The sequence below is a fragment of the Triticum dicoccoides genome, chromosome 6A, assembly GCF_002162155.2.
Source record: "Triticum dicoccoides isolate Atlit2015 ecotype Zavitan chromosome 6A, WEW_v2.0, whole genome shotgun sequence".
NCBI lineage: Eukaryota > Viridiplantae > Streptophyta > Magnoliopsida > Poales > Poaceae > Triticum > Triticum dicoccoides.
The window spans coordinates 478,812,559-478,827,845 of record NC_041390.1 but is presented as its reverse complement, the minus strand read 5'-3'; the positions used below and the strand labels follow the sequence as shown (position 1 = coordinate 478,827,845).

Sequence of the window (15,287 nt, the reverse complement as noted above, 5' to 3'; positions counted from 1 at the left end):
AACAATGCACCCCTAGCAAGATAAATCAATGTAGTTGGCCAAACCAAACCAATAAATCAAAGAAGAAATACGAGGCTATAACAATCATGCATAAAAGAGTTTAGAGAAAACTCAAATAATATTCATGGATAGATCTGATCATCAGTTCATCGGATCCCAACAAACACACCGCAAAAAGTCATCACATCAAATACATCTCCAAGAATACCGAGGAGAACATTGTATTGAAGATCAAAAATAAAGAAGAAGTCATCTAGCTAGTAACTATGGACCTATATGTTCGTGGTAAACTACTCACGCATCATCGGAGGGGCAGCAAGGATGATGAAGAACCTCTATGTGATCGTTTCCCCCTTTGGCAGAGTGCTGGAAAAGGCCTCTAGATGGGATCTTATGGTTCTGGAACTTGCGGCGGTGGAAAAAGTATTTCGTGGACTCCCTGGTAGACTCCCAGATTTTAGAGTATTTATAGATGCGGAGGTAGGTCAAATGGAGGCCCGTGGGCCCCACTAACCACCAGGGCGCGTCCTAGTGCTTAGTGGGCCACTCCTTCGTCTTCTCGTGGCCTATCGAAGCTTCCACGGTCTCTTATTGACAGAAAAAAATCTCTAAAAAGTTTGTGGCATTTGAACTTTGTTTAGTATTGATATTCTGCAAAGTCAAAAACAAGCAAAAAAAAGAACACCTAACACTGGACACTAAGTTATGATCCATACCGCTGTACGGACCGATGGTCGGTGTTGGATAGCTTGCGGGGTCTGGAAAACCGTGTCGGGACGGATACGGGGTTTGAGGTTCGGGTTGGAGATGCCCTAAGGCTGGTCATAGTGAGGAATAACTTAGACTAGTGTCATGCATATGAAACTAGTCTAAATTACTACCCCCATAATGCAAAGTAACATAGTTGTATTGTCATACTCCCTCCGTTCCTAAATGTAAGTCTTTTTAGAGATTCCACTATAAACTACATACGGATATATATATGGACATATTTTAGAGTGTAGATTCACTCATTTTGATCCGTATCTAATCCATAGTGAAATCTCTAAAAAAAGACTTATATTTAAGAACGAAGGGAGTAGATGACTTCATTTATTAGCTTGTAGACTCATCCTTTCTCGAAAAACGCTATGTTACAGTAACATATTATGTTACTCTAAGGCCGGTCATAATGGGAGTATCTTAAGCGGTGTCATGCATGCTAACTAGACTTTTTGGATGATATGACACACGCTTAAATAAGGAAAGAAAGGATGTGGTATCATATCATGATACCGTATCATATTAAATGTTGTACTACTTTGTGTCATGCATGTCAATTAATAAAACAACCTAAAATACTAAATTATGATACTATGCATTACGGAAGTAGTATCATACACTAGTATCATATTACGACCAGCCTAAACACCTCTTCTCTCATTAACTACATGCCACATAGGCAAAAAAAATAAAGTGCATTATGTTATTATCTAAGTTACTCCCACTATGACTAGCCTAATACTCGTCTACCACTTTATTATTGTTTCTATTCATTCTCGCCACGTCACACTGTGACATGAGTTGAAGGACACCCATGGCGACTCCGCATTCTACTTCTTGCCGGCAGCCGCAGATTCCCTGAAAAAAACAGCCGCCGCAGATACAATACAAGAAGCTGGCCGTCTACTCTGGTCCATTCCTCGTTCAGTCCATTTGATTCACGATATTAAGAAAACGAACGTACGTAGGCCAACACTTTCAAACCCGGAATTAAGACCCAATCAGCCGTACCGGAATTTAACGAGCAATCCAGTCACCTTTGCGACCACCGCTAAGCTAGTCCACGGCAACCAGCTATCACCATCAAACCACCGCCACGGCGTTCGTTTCTTCCATCACTTGCGCATCAGAAGTTCAGAACACTACACACCACTGTATCGAGCACCGTCCCGACGCACAAGACAACCGGAAACCCAGCCCGGCTCCGCGGACGCCCGCCCGCCCGCGAAGCAAACCCCACGTGCCGACCGGCGACCGGTGGCACCCTTTCCCGGCGGAAGCAGCGGCGCAAGCCGACGACGAGCCCGCAGCGCAGCGGCGTCGACGATGACGCGCCCGCAAGTACGGAAGAGAAAACGCGCGGCAGCCGCTGCCGCCGGTGCCGATAGCTGGCAGCATCGCGGCGCAGCCAGTGCACACCACAGGCTCGGATGGACGGACGCACAGCTAAGCCCGGCATGTGACCTACCTGAAAACGACCGAGCGTGTCTCCGGGGGACAACGCACAGTCACAGGAGGCAACGCGACACGCACAGTCACAGAGCGCGACACGCAACGGCCGGCGGCAGCTAACACGTCTCTCGCATACGGGCGGGCCGAGGCAACGCGTGGGCGCATCTGGGGCGTCGGCCCGTCGACGTGTGGGCCTGATCCGTTCCCGAGGAGAGGGCTCCAGCCTCGACGTGCAGCGGCGTCGGCCTGATCCGGACCGTCGAGGCGCGATCCCGTCGGCTCGCACGCGTGGAAGGAACGGTCCATCGGCCCGTGCGCGAGCGGTGGACGGGGGTCGCTGATCCGGTGGCCCCGGCCGGACATTGTTTGGGTAGCCCAAGCTGTGTACTGGATGTCACGCGTCCTTCTCGCTCGTCCAAATAATTCGTTGATCGTGACCAATTTTTCCGTTTAAAAAAATCAGCGGCTCCGGGACGTCATGCTAGCATCACGACTACGTCACTACCAAAACCTCTCTTATTTTCCTCTTGAGTTTTTCCCGATCTTTAATTATGTGCACTGCGCCCAACCGATCAAGTACATGTTACCTCTTTCTTTTGACATGAAGTACATGTTACCTCCAATAAACAAGAGTTCGTGGTACAGGTACCGACGAGCTTCGTACTTAGCCATGCGTACGTGTCCGCCGTGTATGCCAATGTAGATCGCATTACTTTAAAAAATGTTGTGATCTCAAAAACCGTTCTACTAATATATTGCCGATCTATCCCATTCTTTACTGCAAGGTTACATGCTGAATAAATGGGCGCTAATTTGGTCAACCCAACTAGCAGTGCTACGTGGTAAAATATTGCATCCTTCATTCCAAAGGAACACAGCACCTTTGCTAGGCTACTTAGCTAGCCTAGGTGATTCATATTTAAGCTTAGCACACAAGCGTCCGATTCGCATTTCGCGCTAGATCCATCCCGGAACACAGTGCTCTCAACGCAAACTCCCGCGAGACTGAGATAGCCCACAACATGAAAACGCTTGGACGCATAATTTTGATATGAAAAGCAGCGCAATCACATGCATTTTGTCCGTAGCGTGGACACCTCACGTACTTGGCTGCATGTATTCCGGGTTTCAGACGCAAGCAAACAAGAACAGCCGCAGAGCTAGCTAGCTGCCCGACTTAACCACGCTTTGCCACTGTGCTCATGGTGTATCACATACTCAAGCATAGATACCAAACAGCCAGCTGAGCGAGTTGTTACGATAAGATCGAACCAATCGGGCCATGATGTGGGCATCAGGTATTTAGGCTGCCCACACCTGAGAAGAAATGCGGCTGGCGTGTGGGGCCAGGGCGATCGACGTCGCGGCCCCACAGCACGCGAAATACAGCGATCTAGCTTTTGTGCATGTGAAGAAAGCTATTATCCTCGTCAGCTCCACGGGATTGTTTATCTGTCTGCGTGTTTGTTTATGCAGTGGTTTGGTTTGCACACAAAGAAACGGCCGCTACGACGGGCCTAGCTGCATCCGCCCCATATTACTTCCTCCTCAAAACATGGCCTGCAATGCACTGTACAAAGCCCCAAAGCTAGCTAGTTTTCAAGCCCTCCTGAAGAAAGCCAAACTGCCAAAGACTGCGCATTGACAAGTCTGTTAAGTTATTAATCATGAGCAGAGGAAACCAATTAGCAGTTGAATTCATTTCACACACTGAGAGGCTTCATCTGTAAATTAACATCTTGTCTCGGAGGATCAATCATGAATGCACGTCACCGGCTAGCTCGTCGCTCAACGACCCCGGCCGTAGGGTATATCCTAGTTTGGTGATGCAATCTCGTCGTTTGTACACCACACACACTTGGCATGCTACGGACAACGGATCTAGTCTAGCCAAGCTGTAGATGGGTCGCGTCATGCGTGCGTCCGCTCCCGCTGGTTTTCAGACCTGCGCGCCTTAATCATGATCGTCGCGGGCGGGTTCCGCGTTACTGTTGCGGTTTGCAGTCAATCATGGAGGTTGGCTCACCGTCCATCGATCCGCGTCGATGTAGTAGTATAGATGTACGTCGGTGATGATTGCTCCTCATCATGGCACGTAGGAATAGGATTAATCAAGCTAACAACCAATGTCAAACCAAACAATCACATTGATTAACAAACAGGAGCTGACAGCTGCCAGGTTCAATTGCGGCCACGTACCCATTGAGGCGTAGGCCTTTTTTTCCCAAGAGAGGCCGATCCGATGCCCGTTGTTAACCAACTGACGGTTATGAGTAGTAGTTAGCTTGAAATGCGTGGAAGATGTTATATTCAGATCGAGTTCGAGAAAATCATATGTATAGCAAGTAGCAACGTCTTTCGCGACCGTCGGCTCGACCGTTTCCGTCAGCACAGCCAGGTCACCACACGAGAGGATTCAGTTCCGAACCACCTGAAAGGGACACCAATGGCAACACCCCAGAGACTGCGATCGAGCATTGCAGAATCGAGCCTCCTGCATTTCAAAACCATGCACCGCTAATTCGCCAGCACCTCCAGGCTCCGCGCTATGTGATCATACATACATCTCTACACTACACAGTACACATACAGTACATGTGAGGATGCACGTACTACACCACACAATCACGATCGAACCTATCCAGATAGCAAGAGGGAACATGGGGGGGTCATTGTTGTGGCCAGGGGCGTCCGTGTCAAACTGCGCCATCGTAACCAGAACGTACACGACCGTAGGCTCCACGGGTCGTCGAGTTGGAGTCCCCATCGCGTTGTGATAACACGTTACTTGCAAGGGCCTCCCCCCATGGATCGTCCCAATGACTGCGAGAGGGACGGCCATGTGAGGCATCCATTTCTCTCCTCAACTGCCACGGCAATAAGTCTCGGTCCCATGATTGTTTCGAGTCTTAAAAAAGATAGAGCATTTGTTTACCATTCTGTAAATCTATTGACAGTGCTATTGATTTTGGGAGAAGAAAGGTATGGGATGGGACAGACACGCACTCATCACAGGTGGCGAGGGAGCCGGGCCGGGCCCCCCCTGGGCGCTGGCCCACCGGTCAGGGACCTGGGGTGGTGTGTTCGGAGACAGTTGGGGCTGCGCGGCTCACCAAAAGGCAAGGCCCCTAATGCGGCCCAACCAGTATATAAGCATGTTAGCATGTCGCATTACTCGACAGCCCGCACATTCACTTTGCCATTGCTTTAGCCTTTCTGCTGTGGCTTGCAAGGAACGTCGGAGGAGCAAGGACTGAGCGCTACCACTGCTTGCCCGCCGGCGGACAGACACCGCACCGGGGCTCGTTTGCTTGCGGGCGGCGGCGGCGGCGGCCAACGATCGCATCGCGTCGCGGCGAGATCGATGGCGACCAGGTGCTTCTTCCCCAGGGACGCGGTGGCCGGGCGGCACCAGTCCAAGGCGGCCGCGGAGGCGCTCGAGCACCTGCACCACGGGGGGCGCGTCCTGTCCCGGGAGGAGGTGGGCGGCGCGGTGCGCGTCAAGATCGTGGTCAGCAAGCGCGAGCTCAAGAAGATGGTGGCCGCCCTCGGCACCGGCGGCGAGGTGGCGGCCGCTGCGGCGTCTGCTGATCGCCGCAGCCGCCAGCGCGCGGCGGGCGGCGGCACGGACGCCGAGCAGAGGCTGCAGTCGCTCCGGCGGCGCAGCATGCGCAGGGCGGCGGAGGAGACGAGGCGGATGCAGGCGAGCGGGGAGTGGGAGCCCGGCCTCCAGAGCATCCCCGAGGAGGTCTACTGAGTTACCGCTAGTGGTCTAGTAGATGATGGCGCCGTCGGTGATGGTTAATCACTTCACTAATTATAAGGTTGGGTTTTGATCACCTGCTGCTAAATGCTACTCGTAGTAGATGTATGTGTACAGTGCTCTTGATTGGTTCCTGTTCCTTAACTATGAGGGTTAAACTTGTGCTGGTTAATCCTCCTCCGCTCCTCCTCCATCAGCTTGTGCAATTTTTTCCGGTGAAATTTTGGAGATTGTGTGAAACAGATGAAGAACGAGAGGTGACCTGACTAGAATGCAAGAGCTGCATTCATCTGAAATACTTTCACCATCTGCTATGTGTGCAAAAGTTCATCTGAAATACTTTCACCATCTGCTATGTGTGGAAAAGTTGAGGAGTAAAAACAAGTGCTGCCGCAGTCAGGTTAAACTATTTGTAAACTGTGGGTTCGTGGCTGGACTGTGCTACTTTGGGTGCCTTTTGAGCTGTTGTGTTCTTTTGCCTTTCTGTTGGGCATGGAACATAATCAAAAAGTAGTATTAGCGGGTCGTTAGGAGTTGAGCAAAGCAGAAGCGGTGCCGAGATTCCATCGCACATGGCCAGATGTGTGTCACATTAAAGAAACGAGCTCCCCTTTGTTGTTTCTGCTATCCACTACTGTAGTTGCAGGCGGCTTTTGCCATGCTGTGGCTGCTGTTCGCCGCTGCGGAGGGCCATTTTCTCCTCCTTGTTTATGTATTTTTCGCGCACAAAATAGGGCGATCAAGACCTGTTTCTTTTTCTGAATTTTCGCGCCCATGACAAAATGGAGCATAACTTATCAAGCAGCCTACTGTAAATCCATATTTTCTTGCTCTAAAACCAAAATTGGACTGTAACTTCTCCATAAAGAAATATAAGAGCGTTTAGATCATTACTTACTTTGCAGAGGAGTAGTATTTTCGCTTCGCAGCATGCTAACAATCGTGACTGAAACCATTCGGACGGGTGTGACAGCTTTAATCTTTTTTGTGTGAAATTAACCTGACATTCAGCATCTTATCTCTGCAAAGCAACAAACATTAACATACCTGCTGCCCGCCAGTCTAGAATCCAAACGAACACATGTGAGCAGAGCCGCAGTCCCGTGAGTGTCGCCGGCACACGGGGGCGTGTCCCATCCTCAGCTCACTGACCCCACGACAAACACCGTACTGTCAAATTTCCCCCCAAATGCAACGAAATATCAACAGCAGTCAAGTCCATTTCCATGTCCAAGCCGCTGATTAAACCAACCTGATTTGATTTGATGCATTAGTACCGTTCGGCCCATCAGAACCAGCAAGATTCAGACACGCAGGCAGATGCAGGGCAGGCTACACGAAGATGAACACGAACCACCGGCAGGCGAAGAACAATAATTCAGCAATTATGCCCCGCTTTTCGTCCCCTGTACGGGGCATTGACATATCAGCTCCGACGTAATAATTCGTGGCATCGCTGATCGCTCCCACTCCTCCTACCCCTGCTAACTACTCAACCATTGCTTCGGCCTCACGCAGGCCAAGGCGATGCGTGGACTTGGGCTGACAAGGCGACAACGGGACGCGGCATCGACCAGCAGGCAGATCCGCCCTGCCTCGAGTCTCGACGTCGTTGCCACAGCCCACACACAGGCCCAGTTGAAAGCATACGTGTAGGGCGTGGAAAGATCGCCTCTGCTGCGGATCAACCTGTGGTTGAGATGGTTAAGTGGACAGTGGTATCCCTAACTCATCAGAGTTTAAATCCTGATGCTCGCATTATTCCTGAATTTATTTCAGGATTTCCGGCGATGCGCTTTCAGTGGGAGGAGACGTTCCCGTCGACGACGAGGCGCCTACGGTGACTTCGTAAATCTCAAGATGATATGCCGGCTCAATCTCTCGGAGGTGCTCATAGAGATAGGGTGTGAGTGTGTGCGTTCATAGGGATGAGTGTATGCGCGTGTATATAAGCGCTTGTGTCTGTACTGATGCTAAAAAAGAAAGAAGCGAGATCGATGGTGGAGTGCAACATTTGGGAGTTGCAGCCGGAGCGGGGCACGTAAGGGTTAATACTCGCGTTGACATATCTCCCCGAGGTCTCGTCACGGGTTACTTCAACGAACCTACTTACGTTCCTAGGCGGGCAGTTTACTCCATGTAGGTCAACAACGTTTTATTATACGGATCCGTTATTCCTGATCTAATCTAGCAACAAGATGCATGTATAATCGAAAATGCCTTTTGGAGCTCGGCATCCATGTATAATGTACTTATATGTATATAGGCCGCTGTTGGGTGCGGAAGTACGGAGCACTCCTCCCCGCAAAAGTGGTGGATCCAGAACGGAAACGACAGAAATGCACCATGTGTTTTATTTTATTTTGCGGGTGAAATGCACCATGTGTTTTATTTTATTTTGCTGGTGAAATGCACCATGTGTTTTACGATGTTCAAGTGGTTCCTCTTCACAACGCAAGGTATTCATAACAATGCTGCTATACTTGAGTTGCATTTTTCTTTTTTGAGACAAACTTTTTTTTTCGAGAATACGTCTAGGTATATCTTAGCTTTATAGAAAGCAGAATTGTAAGTACAAGAATACTACCGCTCATTGCGAACAATGAGCGTAGCATGAACAAACACACTTCGGTAAGACCAATACAACCACCAACAGCTAAACAAAACTACAAAACAAAAGCGTTTGTCCTAACTGAAAACAACACCGCGTCTCGACCAACGCCGGGCACCTCCGAAGACCACGATCTCTCACCGAACTTCACTTGTCAACGCACCATCCACTATGTATGCCTAAGAGGAGATGGCAAGTGAAGATGGCAAGTGAATGGCAGAACTTGATCAGCTCCGAGAAAGACACCGTCTTGGACACACCTATGACGGTCATACATAGCACCGCCGAAGATCAAAAAAGGACCACGACAAACACCGGAAGAAAGCAATGAGGAACCAAGCCGTGTCTCCAAACATGATGCTCCCAACAGAGGAGCGACGTCAAGGACGCCGCCATCATGTCGATCCTATCGAATCGAGGCTTTCGCCCGGAGACAACAACCAACTCCACATGAGCGAGGGAAATGCCGAACACACCTCGACGACGCCTCCAAGAAGGGGAACGACACCCACGGGTGCCATCGCCGCCGGCCTGACAAAAGCCGTGCAAGATTTCCATCCAATCGTCGCACATCTCCGCACCTCGAAGAAATTGGCAGCCCGTCCAAATAGCTTCACACTGCCGCCACCACAACACCTTGCCGTCGCATTTGCAAAGCCGAGGACCGCCGACAGACCGCACAACAAAGAGAAGCGCGGTCCAACAAACACCATCCACCTAGCTGAGGGACAACAACCACCCAACACCTCCAGCAAGAGCCCGAACCGCCGACGAAGGCTATCACCCGCTCCAAGGGACAACCTTGCGACGACCCAGCACCTAGCCACGGACAACTCCCACGCTGGCACTACTAGGAGAGCACCACCGCTCGCCACACAACCCAGAGGTAGCCCGACGCTTGCTGCTCGCCAAGAACTCCATCCTAGCTGAGCCATCACAACACCGCCACCGATCTGGTTGGTAGATCACGACGTCGCCTCCAGATACGCCACCGCACCAGTCCGCCTCACCAAATCACTGCTTGTCCCAGCCAAGACCACCGCTCCTTCACGCCTCCTGCTATGCACTGTCGACGGCCACCACCACACCGAGCCACCATTGCAGCCGCCTGCACCACTATAGTGCCCAACGGCCATGGAGGGTCGGCGTCACCGCGCCTGAAGGAAGCAGCGGACGAACTTGGGCCGGCTAGATCTAGATCGGGACGAGCAGGATCGGGCGGGAACGCCCCACCACCACGACCACCGCGTTAAGCCGCCGTCGGAACTTCGCCGTACCACGCTGCCAAGCTCAGCCGACGGAGAGCGCCACACCATGGCCAGGAAGGAGAGGGGCCGCGCCGAGGAGAGTCCCCGCCGCCACCGGCGCTGCCCGGGCTTTGCCCGGCAGCAGCTCCCGGCGGCGGCGAGGGGGAGGAGAGGGACGGGGGGAGGCCGCCGGCGGAGTTCTAGGGTTCCCCCCCGTGTCGCCTCTAAGGAGCGACGCGGGGGCCGCTTTTGAGACAAACTTTAGTTGCGTTTGGTATTACTGCGAATTGGATGTCTCTTTTTAATCTAAGAAAGCCAATCACTACTATAAGTACTATTGCAAACCATTCATATTTTATTTTTGCACTATATCTACTATATTCCAACTTTTCTATGGCAAAAACTCTTCAAAGGAAACCATAGAATCATCAAAACAAGCACACAACACAAAGAAAACAGAATCTGCCGAAAACAGAACAATCTGTAGCAATCTGGGCATTTCTAATACTTCTGTAACTCAAAAAATTCTGAAAAATTAGGACAACACGAGAAATTTGTATATTAATCTTCTGTAAAAAGAATCGGTATTTTATCGCACTTCTATTAAAACGAAAATTATTTTCCTGGGCGCAAAAGTTTCTGTTTTTCAGAATGTAGCATTTGAAGCATTTTCACCAACAAGATAACTTTTCCGAGGATGGAGTTGATTCAAACATGGAATGAAAACAATTTTAAAATCCCAGCTAATTCATGTGTAATAGTTCTTTTAGAAATGATCGGAATGATATGTGTGCGAAGTGTTATGACATTTTTGTAAATGATTCCTCATGTATACTGTGATGATGAAATGATTTGAGATGTTACGGCTTTTTTTTTAAAGTCCATGAGATGTTTGTATCTTTCTGACCTGTTAGAATATAAATCATTTTCTTTGTGGTCACTTCAATTTTTTTGTATAACATCCTGTTGTGCTCTAAAATTTTCCATTTTAGTTTCTTTCTGGATCATGTTGTGCTGTTTGATTTCCATATAGATCAAACAAGAACAACAATGATATGATCCTACATTAAGTTTTTTCTTTTCCACAATTTTGGGACATTTTTATTCCCTTATATGTGTTAATTTTTGTCATTTTTATACTTGATTTCTTATGAATAATACTGTCTGCATTTTTGTGACTTAATTTAAAATAATTTTCTATAGTATTACTTACTGTTGCTGTTGGAGAAACAATTTTAATGACTTAAAACAATTTCCTAGATCGTCTAATCATTTTTCTCTTCTTAAAAATCAGTTCTGTTTTCTAGCGTGGGTTTATTCTTTGTTCCCTTTATTTTTGTTCCCTCTATTGTTGCCACCAGTTTTTTGTGTAGACACATGTTTGATGCCAGTTATCCAACTAACCCCACTTCTCTGGATCCACTAACCCCCACTACACACCACTTATACCGAGGAACCAACTACCAGAGAGGCCACTACCCCCACTACCTCTGTCGCTTGTAATTTCTCTGCATCTCTGCCATTTACCCTCCTCCCCATCTCTATATATTACTCATTTTCTAGGTCTCCTGCTCTATATGCGTCCCGACCCTTTCTTCTTGCTCTTTCTAGTTCTGGTCGAGTTGTGTGTTCGAAGGTTTGTCTTTCTAACATCTCTCTGTTCGTTCTTTCAAGCTTCTGTTCTTAGTTTTGTTTTGTTGATTTCCATCTCTCTCTGTTTCTTTCTTGTTTCCAGAAACACTCATAGAAGGTACTGGGTTGAAGTAGGCACAAGGTATGAAGTTGGATCTCCCATTTTCTGTCTTTTTTTTAAATAATGTTTGCTGATTGTCTCGCATTTTAAATGTCTGCCATTCTTTTTTGTTAGATGGATCGTGCTGGTCCTGGTGATGGTTCCAAGAAGAAGGTATTTTCCTTTTGCTTGTCACTCTTCTTTTGATACCATTTAGTTCTAACTAAACCTTCGATTGCATTTTTAATGTCTGCCCTCTTTTTGTTAGATGGATCGTGCTGGTGGTGGTGATGGCTCCAAGAAGAGGTATTTTATTTTTTATTTTTTCACTATAATGTTGATAACATTTTAGTTCTAAACATTCAACGCATTTATTCATTAATTTTGGTCAATTTTAATTGTTGCAGTTTGTGCTACTGAAGGTTTTTTCCTTTTTCTTGTCACTCTTCTTTTGATAACATTTAGTTCTAACTAAACCTTCGATTGCATTTTTAATGTCTGCCCTCTTTTTGTTAGATGGATCGTGCTGGTGGTGGTGATGGCTCCAAGAAGAAGGTATTTTATTTTTTCTTTTTTCACTATAATGTTGATAACATTTTAGTTCTAAACATTCAACGCATTTATTCATTAATTTTGGTCAATTTTAATTGTTGCAGTTTGTGCTGCTGTGCAAGTTTTACTATTTTTCATCTGCAGAGTAGATGCGAATTTCAGTATGTTTTATGTAATTTTCTTCCTCTCATAAATACGGTGTGCAACTTTCTGTCGAATATTCAATGAACCCTGATATGACATACATAGACTCTTTATTCCCATCTGGATGGACATACTTGGTCGAAATCTGTGTCAGTGTGCTATATCTACCTCATTTAGTTTGCATATTAGATTTCTCGGTGCAACTTTGTCTCAGATAATGTATAATTTTTCAACTCCACCAACTGTGTGCATTTTCTCTTTAATGGTCATGCAAAAATGAAATTATATATGCATGTCTCTTGTTTAATGTGCAATTTTAGTTTGTTGTTTTTTCTTAGTTGATTGATTTTTTTGAATTATTTGTTACTTTCTAAATTTAGACTCGTTATGCTTCCAACACGGGCAAGTCTGCTGCCAAGAAGGTTGATGAGGTATCGATAGAGTTTTTTTGCTACTTGTTGAAGTGATTGCTCAACTATTAGTTTATAAATTGTGCATTTTTCATACATTATCAATGATTTTTGTAGATAACGTCTGCAAGTTTTGCATGGACATCATGAAACCTCTTATTAAAATTTTCAGCAATGATTTAACTTCCTGTATGTATACGATGCAAGCCCATTTCTTCTAATATAGAATGTGAACATTTAAATACAATTTTTCTGGTTATGCATTATTGTTAATTAATTAGTACCCCCAAACCATTTTTACTTCTTGGATTATATGCTTTATTTTTGGCACTTGCAACTAAATGACAGTGCTGCTTATTCATGCAATTTCTTTGATAAATTATTTCTACCAATTATAATAGTAATAAAAAATGCATTCTTGTTTATTTTTGATCTCTTACAGTTTAATATCAGTATGCAAATTTTTACATCAATTCTTGTGAAAAATTTATTCTCAAACATGTTCCCTGATGATTCATAATGTATGCTACTATTGTAGCTTTTTTTCTATGTTCTTTACAATTTTTCCTATCATTTTTAGGTGGTTCAACTAGGACCAAATATTTCCAAGTGCAAGTATGAAGAAATGGCTAGTTCTGGTTCTAAGAAGATCGCCACAACTAAGGTATTCATAGTGTTTAAAATTTAATGATCATAGTGTTTCTACTTAATAAATCTTATCCATTTTGTCAGTGCTTGAATTTAATTTAGTTACGCATACTTCTAATGTGCTCCACACTATGATCATTAAATTTCTATCAATTGTACCTTTTTCTTCATTTACTTAGTTTGTTAATGTTTTATTTACAAATGGTCGTAACAAAAAACATATTTCGAATGGAAATGTTGCCGTTTAGGCTTGTGTCTAGTGAATTCTACAAACACTATTCATACTAACGCATGCTTGTGATTGATACGTCTCCAACGTATCTATAATTTTTTTTGTTGTTCCATGATTATCTGTTTTGGATGTTTAATGGGCTTTAATATGCACTTTTATATTTTTTTGGGACTAACCTATTAACCGGAGGCCCAATGCCAGTTGCTGTTTTTTTGCCTATTTCAGTGTTTCGCAGAAAAGGAATATCAAATGGAATCCAAAAGGAATGAAACATTCGCGAGGATCTTTTTTTGGAACAAACGCAATCCAGGAAACTTGGTGTGGAGGTCAAGGAAGCAACGAGGTGTCCACAAGGCAGGAGGGCGTGCCCAGGGGGGTAGGCGCGTCCCCACCCTCATGGGCCCCTCGTAGCTCCACCAACCTACTTCTTTCGCCTATATATACTCTTATATCCTAAAAATATTCAAGAGAGCCACGAAACACGTTTTACACCGCCGCAACCTTCTATACCCGTGAGATCCCATCTTGAGGCCTTTTCCGGTGATCTGCCGGAGGGGGATTCGATCATAGATGGCTTCTACATCAACACCATCGCCTCTCCGATGATGTGTGAGTAGTTTACCGCAGACCTTCGGGTCCATAGTTATTAGCTAGATGGCTTCTTCTCTCTCTTTGGATCTCAATACAAAGTTCTCCTTGATGTTCTTGGAGATCTATTCGATGTAATTCTTTTGCGGTGTGTTTGTCGAGATCCGATGAATTGTGGGTTTATGATCAAGATAATCTATGAACAATATTTGATACTTCTCTGAATTCTTATATGCATGATTTGATATCTTTGCAAGTCTCTTTGAATTATTAGTTTGGTTTGGCCTACTAGATTGATCTTTCTTGCAATGGGAGAAGTGCTTAGCTTTGGGTTCAATCTTGCAGTGTCCTTTCCCAGAGACAGTAGGGCAGCAAGGCACGTATTGTATTGTTGCCATCGAGGATAAAAATATGCGGTTTATGTCATATTGCTTGAGTTTATCCCTCTACATCATGTCATCTTGCCTAATGCGTTACCCCTTTCTTATAAACTTAATACTCTAGATGCATGCTGGATAGCGGTCGATGTGTGGAGTAATAATAGTAGATGCAGAATCGTTTCAGTCTACTTGACACGGACGTGATGCCTATGTTCATGATCATGCCTAGATATTCTCACTACAAAAAAAGACACATCCGTAACATTTTAGGCCGAACGAATTTTTTTCTGTCATACATATGACACTTCTATGACGATAATTATGACAAAACCCGGTATCATCATAGATGTGGTGGGCTCCTACTTCTATGACAAAAAATCATGACAAAAATGGGCTTTTTGTCCTGGGCGGGCCGGATACGCAGCTGCATGACATTCTTTGGGCCGTCCATGACGGAAAAAACCGTGGTAGAAGCGAGGGGGAGGAAAATTTCGGGGAGTTCCCGGTTACGGTGGGAGATCGGGGGCCGAGCGATGCGCGCTTCTCTCGTACATGTACGCGCATGTGTGTGAGGCGTTGGCTCTAACTGAACCCGAGCGAGGCGTTGGTCTCTAACTGAACCCGAGCGATTGCACTGCAGGCTACGCGTTACTGAACCCGAGTGATCGATTGATGGCAGTTAACTGAACCCGATCGAGCGATTCTTTCGCTACTGCTGCTAACTGAAGCCGATCGATGTTGCCTCTGGATGAACAGTGAGCGTCGC

The 15,287-nt window shown here is 46.3% G+C and overlaps 1 protein-coding gene across 1 annotated transcript; it reads left to right on the top strand.

Moving 5' to 3' along the window:
• Positions 1-5,368: 5,368 nt before the first annotated feature.
• On the top strand, positions 5,369-6,305 carry LOC119317380. Its single transcript, XM_037591827.1, has one exon. It carries the CDS (start codon positions 5,579-5,581, stop codon positions 5,969-5,971), a length of 393 nt encoding a protein of 130 aa, XP_037447724.1. The 5' UTR covers positions 5,369-5,578; the 3' UTR covers positions 5,972-6,305.
• Positions 6,306-15,287: the final 8,982 nt, after the last annotated feature.

Excerpts from the sequence above, each read along its gene's own strand:
- LOC119317380 (XM_037591827.1), top strand. The coding sequence starts at position 5,579 with ATGGCGACCAGGTGCTTCTTCCCCAGGGACGCGGTGGCCGGGCGGCAC.